At 45.9% G+C, this 12238-nt stretch overlaps 1 protein-coding gene across 1 annotated transcript in view; it reads left to right on the top strand.

The window, feature by feature from the left end:
* Positions 1-12238, top strand: part of LOC138638297 (mediator of RNA polymerase II transcription subunit 12-like protein) — a 268574-nt gene that overhangs the window by 120658 nt on the left and 135678 nt on the right. The window contains exon 8 of the mRNA XM_069727500.1: positions 4740-4994. Within this exon, the coding sequence (XP_069583601.1) occupies positions 4740-4994 (255 nt within the window). The remainder of the gene's footprint in view (positions 1-4739; positions 4995-12238) is intronic.

Here is a 12238-nt window from a genome sequence, read left to right as displayed (position 1 = left end):
CATTCTGGTCGCTCTTCTCTGAACTTGCTCCAGTTTGTTGATGTCTTTTTTAAAAAGTGGTGCCCAAAACTGGACAAAGTATTCCAGATGAGGTTTGGCCAAAGAGGAGTAGAGGGCAATAATGACTTCACATGATCTAGACTGTATGCTTCTGTTAATACATCCCAGAATTGCATTTGCCTTTGATATCACCAGACAAATCAAAGGTGACATCAACCCCACAACTATTACCCCACTTGCCACCGCCACAGGGTAAGTGGGAAGAGAGAGGCTAAGGGCCGGAATTGGTGCCTTCTCTGGGGAGGCTGTGAACTGGTGTTTGTAGCCAGAGGGGTCAATATCCATGGCCCCTTCCTTCCTAGGCTATGAATATCATACGAAACATAATAACCACTAACATTTAGTCCCAATAGCAGATATATGTCTGCCGTTATAACCCCCTTACTGGAGCTACCTTCCTGAAGCATCTGCTCCACACACTGACCTCCTGTCAGTCCTCTCTCCTGGGGAAGCTGCCAAACTGGGATCGCTGTCCCTATGAGCAGTGCACTTCCCGACAGTCCAGATCCTCAGACAGACAGTAGCTACCCCAAACGCTACCCCAAACACGGCCTCTCTGTGTGCTGTTAAGGACGTCCGTCCCCACTTTGAACCGTCCAACACACAGGCGACCCGGTCCAAAGCCTCACCATGTGCTCTTCAGGAAGTTAGCACCTCCAACACATAGGCCTTTCAGGACCTTACACACGGACCAATCAGGTCCATACACTCTCTTCCACAGAGACCCTGTGACCACACCATGGTCACATTGTATACTTGTAACCACTTCCATAGGTGGGAGGTGTGTGTGGTTAGTCAGACCTGCCCAGCTCTCCGACTAACCCTTTAAGCCTCCCTTTAAACTAAACAAACACAAGGCTCGTAGGACTACAGATCCCAGAGCAACATTATCAGCTTACGAGCAGAGGATCTCCTCTGCGACACATACAGGCCATTTACAATAATGCCGGACATAGTCTCACCAACATAGCTATGCCTGTGACTGCCATACATTCCCATGGCCTCAATACGCCTCCGTGCATATTCTGGGGAGAACATGCAGCACCCCCTAGCTGTAACAGGGGTCACTTCATCACACTATCTCTCTATGAAATATAGACATATATGTGAGTCACTGACATATGAATTGCCGGCTTTTCAAAGGACACCGGTGCGTAAAAATCGGACAGCAGTCGCTGTGCGATTTGTTTTTTTCTTGCACCCATTGACTTCTGTTGCGGGACGCGATCCGATTTTTGTTTACAATCGCAGCACACTGCAATTTTTTTCCAGTCAGATCGTGATCTAATCCGAGCTGGAAAAAAAAAGCAGATGAACACACAATCATAGAATAACATTGGTAGGAATTCAATCCAATTTTTTTATTGGATTGCATTCGCCCGATTTCATCATAGAAATACATGCAGCCACACGCTCCGGTCAGAGTGCCAGTGGCAGTGCCGGTTGATGCGAGAGACTCGCACAAGTTGTGATCCCTGCCTTGAAGGGATCCTGTCAGTTGTTTTGGCTGATGTAAGATGCAGCCACAGCCTTTCAGGGCTTACCTACAGCATTCTATAATGCTGTAGATGAGCCCCCAATCCGACCAGCAAGATAAGAAAAATAAGTCCCATTATACTCATCCGGGGTCGGTCCGGTCTGATGGGTGTCGCAGGTCCGGCACCTCTCATCTTATGATTGCCTCCCTCCTGCTTGCTTCAACGCTCCCCTGCATCGGCGCTCCTGCGCAGGTGTATTTATATGCCTTGTTGAGGGCAGAGCAAAGTACTGTAGTACGCAGACGCTGGGCCTCTCTGACCTTTCCCGGCGCCTGCGCACTGCAGTACTTTCCTCTGCCCTCAACAGTGCATATAAGTATGCTTGCACAAGAGCACACACCAACCATTAAACAGTAAAAGAGCCTTTTTTCTATCAATAAGTATTTGTTGTTCCTCAACCATTTTTATGAAATGTGTTGTTACAAGGTGTACCTCTGTCGCACACATGCTATACTCAAGTGCTACTACAGGAGACGCAAGCCTTAAAGGGACACTGTCACCTGAATTTGGAGGGAACAATCTTCAGCCATGGAGGTGGGGTTTTTGGGTGTCTGATTCACCCTTTCCTTACCCGCTGGCTGCATGCTGGCTGCAATATTGGATTGAAGTTCATTCTCTGTCCTCCATAGTACACTATGTTTGACAAGTGTGACCAACCTGTCAGTCAGTTTTCCAAGCGATGCTACAGATCGCTTGGAAAACTTTAGCATTCTACAAGCTAATTACGCTTGCAAAATACTAAGAAAACCGGGAAAAAAACGCAAAAAAAAAATGCGGATTTCTTGCAGAAAATTTCCGTTTTTCTTCAGGAAATTTCTGCAAGAAATCCTGACGTGTGCACATACCCTAAGATGTGCCATGGCCCGCTTCAGTGGGCCACTGCATTGTGCTTGCCCCCCCAGGCTAAAATTTGCCAGCCAGCCCCTGGATACTATAAGACTACCGTCACACTAGCAGTATTTGGTCAGTATTTTACATCAGTATTTGTAGCCAAAACCAGGAGTGGGTGATGAATGCAGAAGTGGTGCATATGTTTCTATTATACTTTATTCTAATTGTTCCAATCTTGGTTTTGGCTTACAAATACTGATGTAAAATACTGACCAAATACTGCTAGTGTGAAAGTAGCCTAAGGCCGCTTTCACACATCCAGATAATTCCAGTACCGTACAAAAACTATACTGGAGTTATCCGTGTCCGTGTGTCCGTGTACACACGTGGCACATCAGTGTGGCACACGTGTGCCACCTGTGTGCCCACTGGGTACCATACGCACCGTGCAGGAGACAGCGCTAAAGTTTAGCGCTGTCCCCTGCATCGTGCTGAATCGGCGATTCATATCTTCCCTGTAGCAGCGTTTGCTGCAGAGAAGATATGAATAATACTGTTTAAAATAAAGATGTATCTGCCCCCCGCCCTCTGTGCGCCCCCCCCACCACCTGTGTGTACCCCCCCCCCCCGCTGTGCTGAAAATACCCACCCGGCTCCCTCGTTGGCTGTCGCTGCTTCCTCTCCTGGCCGCAGCTTCTCCTGTATGCGGTCACGTGGGGCCGCCGATTACAGTAATGAATATGCGGCTCCACCCCTATGGGAGGTGGAGCCACATATTCATTACTGTAAATGAGCGGCCCCACGTGACCACATTCAGGAGAAGCTGCGGCCAGGAGAGGAAGCAGCGGCGGCGAGGGAGCGAGCCGGGTGAGTATTTTCAGCACAGCGGGGCGGCGGGGGGCGCACAGGTGGGTATGAATCGCCGAGTCAGCACCAGTGGGGGGGACAGCGCTTAATGTAGCGCTGTCCCCTGCACGGCACACAGACTGCACACGGACAATGTGTGCATTGACTTTAATGGGTCCGTGTAATACGTGCGCTCCCACGAACACTGACATGTCTCCGTGTTTGGCACACGGCCAAACACGGAGACACGGTCCGCAAAAAATCACTGGCATCTGAAAAGATGCATTGATTTTTATGTGTCTATGTGTGTCAGTGGCTCCGGTACGTGAGGAAACTGACACCTCACGTACCGGAGACACTGACGTGTGAGACTGGCCTCGGGCTGTGCTCACACACACTGTTTTTGAAGTGTTTTTTCTGCATGCAAAACTTGTTCTCTTGGAAGTAAAAATGCTGTGTTCAAAACACAGATTTTTCTGCATTATAACAAAGATTTGCTGTGTTTTTGCAGTGACTTTTAGCTGCGTTTTCAATGTGGATTACATGTGAGATTTGTTCACAGTACATTTAATAAAGTCAGTTTTATTCACACCAGAAATGCATCATAAAACTCTGCAGAAATTGAGCAAAACTGGTTTGCTGAGTTTTTTGCAGGATTTTTTCACTTTCTTGTTTCTTTCTATGGGTGGAAAACTACTGCAAAAATACTGAAAAAATTGACATTAGTGATGAGCGAACGTGCTCGGGTAAGGTGTTCTCCGAGCATGCTAATCAAGTGTCTTCGGTGTGCTCGAATATTTTGTTCTAGTCCCCGCGCCTGCATGTCTCGCAGCTGCCACATGTAGGGGTTACTTAAAGGGACTGTCACCTGAATTTGGAGGGAACAATTTTCAGCCATAGGGGCGAGGTTTTTGGGTGTTTGATTCACCCTTTCCTTACCCACTGACTGCATGCTGGCAGCAATATTGGATTGAAGTTCATTCTCTGTCCTCCATAGTACACGCCTGCGCAAGGCAAGATTGCCTTGTGCAGGCGTGTACTACGGAGGACAGAGAATGAACTTCAATCCAATATTGCAGCCAGCGGGTAAGGAAAGGGTGAATCAAACACCCGAAAACCCCGCCCCTATGACTGAAAATTGTTCCCTCCAAATTCAGGTGACAGAGTCCCTTTAACAAACATAATTAACATGCTGCCGATTTAAAAAATGCTGCAGTTCTCAAAGTCAGTCAGGAAAAAAAAAACAAGAGTGTGAATGAGATTTCTGAAATCTCATAGCTGTTGCTGGTACTGTAAAACGCAGCTCTTCATTTGCTTACAAAATGCGGCAAAACATGCTGCAAAAATGCTGTGTGTGAACATAGCCCAACAAATTAAGGAGATTTAACTTTTTTGCTACTACATTTCTACAACAGATAACTACTGACACATGCTGTTTTTACAGTTATTCTTTCTTTTTTTTAGCACTCTGAGGAATTTGTACAATCAGCGTACTTGTCACGACGCCTTGCCTACTTCTGCTCCAGACGCCTTTCTGCACTGCTGAGTGATTGTGCTGCTCCTGCCATTGGAATGATGGGGACAAACAATCCTCCTATTTTAGCTCCAAGTCCCAGTACTTCAGGACCAGTCATCAGTTCTGTCCATATTCCATGTGCCGATTACCAGACGTGTCCACAACACCGCCCATTAGTATACGGTCTCAGCTGCTTGTTACAGGTATGCTGCCATGTTTAATGTCCTGCTGTGTGTGGTGATGATGACGAGGGTACATAAACGGGTCTGTGGGCTGTAGTATTCCATTCTTATGCTAACAGGAAAGCCTAAATGATCAGAACTGGCTCTTCGCATGTCATTGGGGAATGCAGTACTTTTGGCTCCACAAAGGCACAAAGAAGAGTAGCCATGTTTATTTTCTGTGTTCAGTAATTGTTCCGTAATAGTGTGTGAATGCTGAAAACTGCAGCTATGTAAACATGTTCAATTACAGACGTAACGGATCACTAACCTGAGCGGTCGTTATTTATATATAGGTTTTTCTTTGTATATTACGAAATTGTCTCTGTATAATGATTTAGGAAAGCGGAATCGCAAAAATATTCCTAAGTGTACGTACACTTCAGGCTCATTTGTTTCAAAAATTTCCTAATGAAAAATCATTTTCTTGATGTGTACACAAATTTTTGCAGAGCCAATGAAGATATGGAAGTTTCTGCAGCAAACTTGCCCCAACGCTCCCTATTAGGGCTTGTTTTCACTTGCGAGGAACACGTCCGTGTCTCGCATGTGGAAACGAAGCTCTGGCGCCGGCACTCCGGAGCAGAGCGTGTGGCCGCATAGCAACACATGGAGCTGCACGCTCCGCTCCGGAGTGTCGGCACCAGAGCTTCGTTTCCACATGCGAGACACGGACGTGTTCATCGCAAGTGAAAACAAGCCCTTAGAGATGGGAGAACACCTGGATATTCGGGTCCGGTGGGTTCGGCTGAACAGTTACAAAAAGTTCGGGTTCGTGTACCAGAGCAGTACCTGGACCCGAACCCGGACCCCATTCACTTGAATGGGGGGCCCGGACATCCAGTGTTTGCTGCACTGTCATGTGCATGACAGCGTGACAAACACCGCTTATGATCGGCAGTGAAACCATCCCTGCCAACAGCGGGAGCACTCAGCTTTGATCAGAGGTATAAAGTTTACCTCCGGCCACTCGTGTCAGTTGATGGGACTACTACTCCCATCATTCAACACCTGCTGCCCATATTAACAGAGAGCAGGAGTGGCGGATGGGAATATTCATAAGCTGCTATTGCGCTGTAAATAAATAATTTGAAAAAAAAACGGCTTGGGTTCCCCTGTATTTTTGTTAACCAGCCAGGCAAAACTCACAGTCAGCAAGGCTAGTAATCAAGAATAAAGGGGTCCCCATGCCATATTTTTTAATTATTTGGCTGGAGTCACACACAACGTATAAAAATATGGTCCTTTTTTACAGACCAAATACGCAGAAATGTTCCCTGAACAGTGATCCGTATGTTATCCGTAGGCAAGGTGTGGCTGCATATTTTGTGCACGTTTGGTGTTGTGAATTCTGTGGCTGAGTTCATTTCTGTGGTCACAAGTGGTATTGCAGTCTCTGGGCTTCCTCCCTCAGGTGTTTTGGTGAGCTCGTTGGCTGCCTTGCTATTTAGCTCCACCTGAGTCTGTCTTCCTTGCTCCTTGTCAATGTTCCAGTGTTGGATCTGAGCTACTGCATCTTTCCTTGGGCCTGCTGCTCTGCTAGATAAGTGCTTCTAGTTTGTTTTCTGTTTTTTCTGTCCAGCTTGCTATTAACTTTTGCTGGAAGCTCTGAGAAGCAAAGGGGTGCACCGCCGTGCTGTTAGTTCGGCACGGTGGGTCTTTTTGCCCCTTTGCGTGGTTTTCGTTTTAGGGTTTTTTGTAGACTGCATAGTTCTCTTTGCTATCCTCGCTCTGTCTAGAATATCGGGCCTCACTTTGCTGAATCTATTTCATTCCTACGTTTGTCTTTTCATCTTGCTAACAGTCATTATATGTGGGGGGCTGCCTATTCCTTTGGGGTATTTCTCTGAGGTAAGTCAGGCTTGTATTTCTATCTTCAGGCTAGTCAGCTCCTCAGGCAGTGCCGAGTTGCATAGGTAGTGTTAGGCGCAATCCACTGCTGCTTATAGTTGTGTGAGGATAGATCAGGTACTGCAGTCTACAGAGATTCCACGTCTCAGAGCTTGTCCTATTGTTTTTGGTTATTGCCAGATCTCTGTATGTGCACTGATTACTGCACGCTGTGTTGCCTGATTGCCGGCCACAACAGTTTGGCATCCGTATGGCATCTGTACGGCGAGATTTTCTCACCGGCTTGCAAATTGGACATAGAATGGATCCATGGGCTCAAATATTCGTGAAAACATATATGCAGTCTCGCTCTCTCCCTCTCTCTCTCTCTATATATAAATATACATACAGACACACACACATATATATATATTATGTGTATCTGTATGTATGTCTATATATATAATTTTATTTAATACAGCGCTAGATAGCAGAAAAGGAGGTAATTCGATTGTCGGCAATTTTCTCCACCAGAGTGGGAAAGCCAGTGAGTGAAGGCAGACATTAATAGCCTAGAGAGGGACCATGGTTATTGTCCCCCCGCAGCTAAAAACATCTGTCCCTAGCCACCCCAGAAAAGGCACATCTGTAAGATGCACCTATTCTGGCACTTAGCCCCTCTCATCCCACTCCCGAGTAGCGGTGGGATATGGGGTAATAAGGGGTTAATGTCACCTTGCTAATATAAGGTGACATTAAGCCAGGTTAATAATGGAGAGATGTCAATAAGACACCTATAAATTATTATTTCAATAGTTATAAAGGGTTAATAATACACACACACATTAAGAATAAAGTAGTTTAATGAAATAAATACACGTAGGGTTTTAACATCTTTATTGTACTCTCAATCCAACTGACGACCCTTATCGTCTAAAAAAAAGGGAAAATAAAAAAGCAACACTATCCCATACCTGGGGTGGCTGGGGCAGATGTTTTTAGCCGGGGTGGACAATAACCATGGTCCCTCTCTAGGCTATTAATATTATTATTGTATAATATCTGCCCTCACTCACTGGCTTTCCCACTCTGGCGGAGAAAATTGCGCGGGAGCCCACGCCAGTTTTTTCCGTGATTTAACCCTTTATTTTAACACCTAGAGCTCCCAAATTTTGCACACAGACACTTCTTACATTATTAGTGAGGAATATGTAAAAAAAATAATGGATATGAAATGGTTTACTGTATGTACACTATGTCTCATATCCTGTTGGGTTTAATAAGGAGTTGGCAAAAGCCGGCAATTGAATTACCGGCTTTTCTGCTATTCAGCTCTGTATTATATATATATATATATATATATATGTGTGTGTCAATGATATATATATATATATATATATATATATATATATATATATACCTATTCTTTGTGTACACTTTTTTTTAGCTATTCTATTCTAACCTGTCAGTGTGATTTTACTGTACACCGCACTGAATTACCAGCTTTTGAATAGAACACCGATGCATATTTCTCGCAAGTCACACGCATGGTCCGTGTGTAATCTGTATTTTTCTTGCCCCCATAGACTTTAATTGGTGGATTTTTTGCGCAATACGCTGACAAACGCAGCATGCTGCGATTTTCTCAGCCCGTAAAATATGGGAGATGCCCCATAGAGAAACATTGGTCCGTGTGCAATGCGTTGTTTTGGCGCCTCTCATACATCCGTATTCCTCTCTAGTGTGACCCCGGCCTTTAAAGAAGTAATTTAAAAAAAACACATTTGGGGTCCCCACCAGCCTAAAAAGAGCAGCCCGCAATGGCCCAGAAAAGCACATCTATTAGATGCACCAATTCTGGCACATTGCCCGGCTCTTCCCACTTGCCATGTAGCGGTGGCAAGTGGGATGATAGTTGGGGGGTTGATGTCACCTTTATATTGTCCGGTGACATCAAGCCCCAAGGTTAGTAATGGAGAGGCGTCAATAAGACGCACCCATTACTAACCTCATAGTCACACTGTATGAAAACAGACGCCAAGAATAAAGTCCTTTAATTGAAAAAATGACAGACTCCTTTAATAATCTCATTTAAACCATACTTTCGAACATGCCTAATTCCTCTGAAGTCCTTGTTCTCCTGTAATAAACCAAAAATAAAAAAACAACAATATCCCTCATTTGTCAGTCGTTCTGTCCCATGCCATAATCCATGTCTGGGGGAAAAACAGTTTTCAACTTGGATGGTGCCAAAATGCGATGGTCCAGGATGAGTACCACTGGTGACTGAACTGCTGCAAGCGCAGCCTCAGTGACTAGAGGTGATGTCATCAAGGGTACCTACGGTCACTGAGGATTCGTTCCCAGCCGGGCTGAACTGCAGTGACCTCGGTGACATCCACACTAGCACCGTGAACTCTTTTGTTTTTGGTTTATTACAGGAGAAGGAGGGCTTCGGAGGAATTAGGCGAGGTCATAAGTATGGTTTAATTGAGATTTCTAAAGGAGTCTGTGTCAAAAGACAGTGGGAGCGCTGTTATGAATAGGTAATTCAGAACCACAATGGACCTTGAAGTTCAGAGCACACCAGTGACCTGACAAAACCCACAAAACATAGGACGACCTCTGAGACGTGGAAACTCTGCTGACCGCAATCCCTAAACCTATCAAACCACACTAGAGGTAGCTGTGGATTGCGCCTAACGCTCCCTATGCAACTCGGCACAGCCTGAGAAACTAGCTAGTCCTGAAGATAGAAAAATAAGCCTACCTTGCCTCAGAGAATTTCCCCAAAGGAAAAGGCAGCCCCCCACGTATAATGACTGTGAGTAAAGATGAAAATACAAACTCAGAGATGAAATAGATTTAGCAAAGTGAGGCCCGACTTACTGAATAGACCGAGGATAGGAAAGATAGCTTTGCGGTCAACACAAAAACCTACAAACAACCACGCAGAGGGGCAAAAAGACCCTCCGCACCGACTAACGGTACGGAGGTGTTCCCTCTGCGTCTCAGAGCTTCCAGCAAGCAAGCAGAACCAAAAAAGCAAGCTGGACAGAAAATATAGCAACAAAAGTAACACAAGCAAAACTTAGCTTATGCTGAGCAGACAGGCCACAGGAACGATCCAGGAGGAAGCAAGACCAATACTAGAACATTGACTGGAGGCCAGGATCAAAGCACTAGGTGGAGTTAAATAGAGCATCACCTAACGACCTAACCTCATCACCTGAGGAAGGAACCTCAGAAGCCGCAGTACCACTCATGACCACAGGAGGGAGCTTGATCACAGAATTCACAACAGTACCCCCCCTTGAGGAGGGGTCACCGAACCCTCACCAGAGCCCCCAGGCCGACCAGGATGAGCCATATGAAAGGCACGAACAAGATCGGCAGCATGGACATCAGAGGCAAAGACCCAGGAATTATCTTCCTGACCATAACCCTTCCACTTAACCAGATACTGGAGTTTCCGTCTCGAAACACGAGAATCCAAAATCTTCTCCACAATATACTCCAACTCCCCCTCCACCAAAACCGGGGCAGGAGGATCAACAGATGGAACCACAGGCGCCACGTATCTCCGCAACAATGACCTATGGAATACGTTATGGATGGAAAAAGAATCTGGAAGGGTCAAACGAAAAGACACAGGATTAAGAATCTCAGAAATCCTATACGGGCCAATGAAACGAGGCTTAAACTTAGGAGAGGAAACCTTCATAGGAATATAACGAGATGTGTTATGCTAGGCAATTCAGTAACACAATGTACATAGCACATACAGTGATCTGACAATAACCCAAAATAATAGAACGAGCTCTGAGACGTGGAAACTCTGTAGACCGCAATTCCTGATCCTCTCCAAACACAACTAGAGGCAGCTGTGGATTGCGCCTAGGGCTCCCTATGCAACTCGGCACAGCCTGAGAAACTAACTAGCCTGAAGATAGAAAAATAAGCCTACCTTGCCTCAGAGAAACACCCCAAAGGAAAAGGCAGCCCCCCACATATAATGACTGTGAGTAAGATGAAAAGACAAACGTAGGGATGAAATAGATTCAGTGAGGCCCGATATTCTAGACAGAACGAGGATAGGAAAGATAACTTTGCGGTCTACACAAAACCCTAAAGAAAACCACGCAAAGGGGGCAAAAAGACCCTCTGTACCGAACTAACGGCACGGAGGTACACCCTTTGCGTCCCAGAGCTTCCAGCAAAACAAATAGACAAGCTGGACAGAAAAAATAGCAACAAATAGCAAAGAAGCACTTAGCTATGCAGAGCAGCAGGCCACAGGAATGATCCAGAGAAACACAAGTCCAACACTGGAACATTGACAGGAAGCATGGATCAAAGCATCAGGTGGAGTTAAGTAGAGAAGCAGCTAACGACCTCACCAGATCACCTGAGGGAGGAAACTCAGAAGCTGCAGTACCACTTTCCTCCACAAACGGATGCTCCCAGAGAGAATCAGCCGAAGTACCACTTGTGACCACCGGAGTGAACTCTGCCACAGAATTCACAACAGAGATGACAACCAAACCAAATCCCCAACACGAAGTCGGGGACCCACACAGCGTCTGCGATTAGCGAAACGTTGAGCCTTATCCTGGGATAAGGTCAAATTGTCCACTACATGAGTCCAAATCTGCTGCAACCTGTCCACCACAGTATCCACACCAGGACAGTCCGAAGACTCAACCTGCCCTGAAGAGAAACGAGGATGGAACCCAGAATTGCAGAAAAACGGTGAAACCAAGGTAGCCGAGCTGGCCCGATTATTAAGAGCGAACTCAGCCAACGGCAAAAAGGACACCCAATCATCCTGATCAGCAGAAACAAAACTGTTGTGAATTCTGTGGCAGAGCTCCCTCCTGTGGTCACAAGTGGTACTTCGGCTGATTCTCTCTGTGAGCTTCCGTTGGTGGAGGAAAGTGGTACTGTGGCTTCTGAGTTTCCTTCCTCAGGTGATGTGGTGAAGTCGTTAGGTGCTGCTCTATTTAACTCCACCTAGTGCTTTTATCCTGGCCTCCAGTCAATGTTCTAGTATTGGACCTATTTCCTCCTGGATCGTTCCTGTGGCCTGCTGCTTTGCATAGCTAAGTTCCGCTTTGCTATTTTGTTTGCTGTTTTTTTCTGTCCAGCTTGTCTAATTGTTTTTTCCTGCTTGCTGGAAGCTCTGGGACGCAGAGGGTGTACCTCCGTGCCGTTAGTTCGGTACGGAGGGTCTTTTTGCCCCCTTTGCGTGGTTTTTGTAGGGTTTTGTGTTGACCGCAAAGTTACCTTTTCTATCCTCGCTCTGTTCAGAAAGTCGGGCCTCACTTTGCTAAATCTATTTCATCTCTACGTTAGTCTTTTCATCTTAACTCACAGTCATTATATGTGGGGGCTGC

This window comes from Ranitomeya imitator, chromosome 5 (assembly GCF_032444005.1).
Source record: "Ranitomeya imitator isolate aRanImi1 chromosome 5, aRanImi1.pri, whole genome shotgun sequence".
In the NCBI taxonomy this organism is placed as follows: domain Eukaryota; kingdom Metazoa; phylum Chordata; class Amphibia; order Anura; family Dendrobatidae; genus Ranitomeya; species Ranitomeya imitator.
The sequence above is the reverse complement of the archived record's forward strand: the minus strand, read 5'-3'. Positions and strand labels throughout refer to the sequence as shown.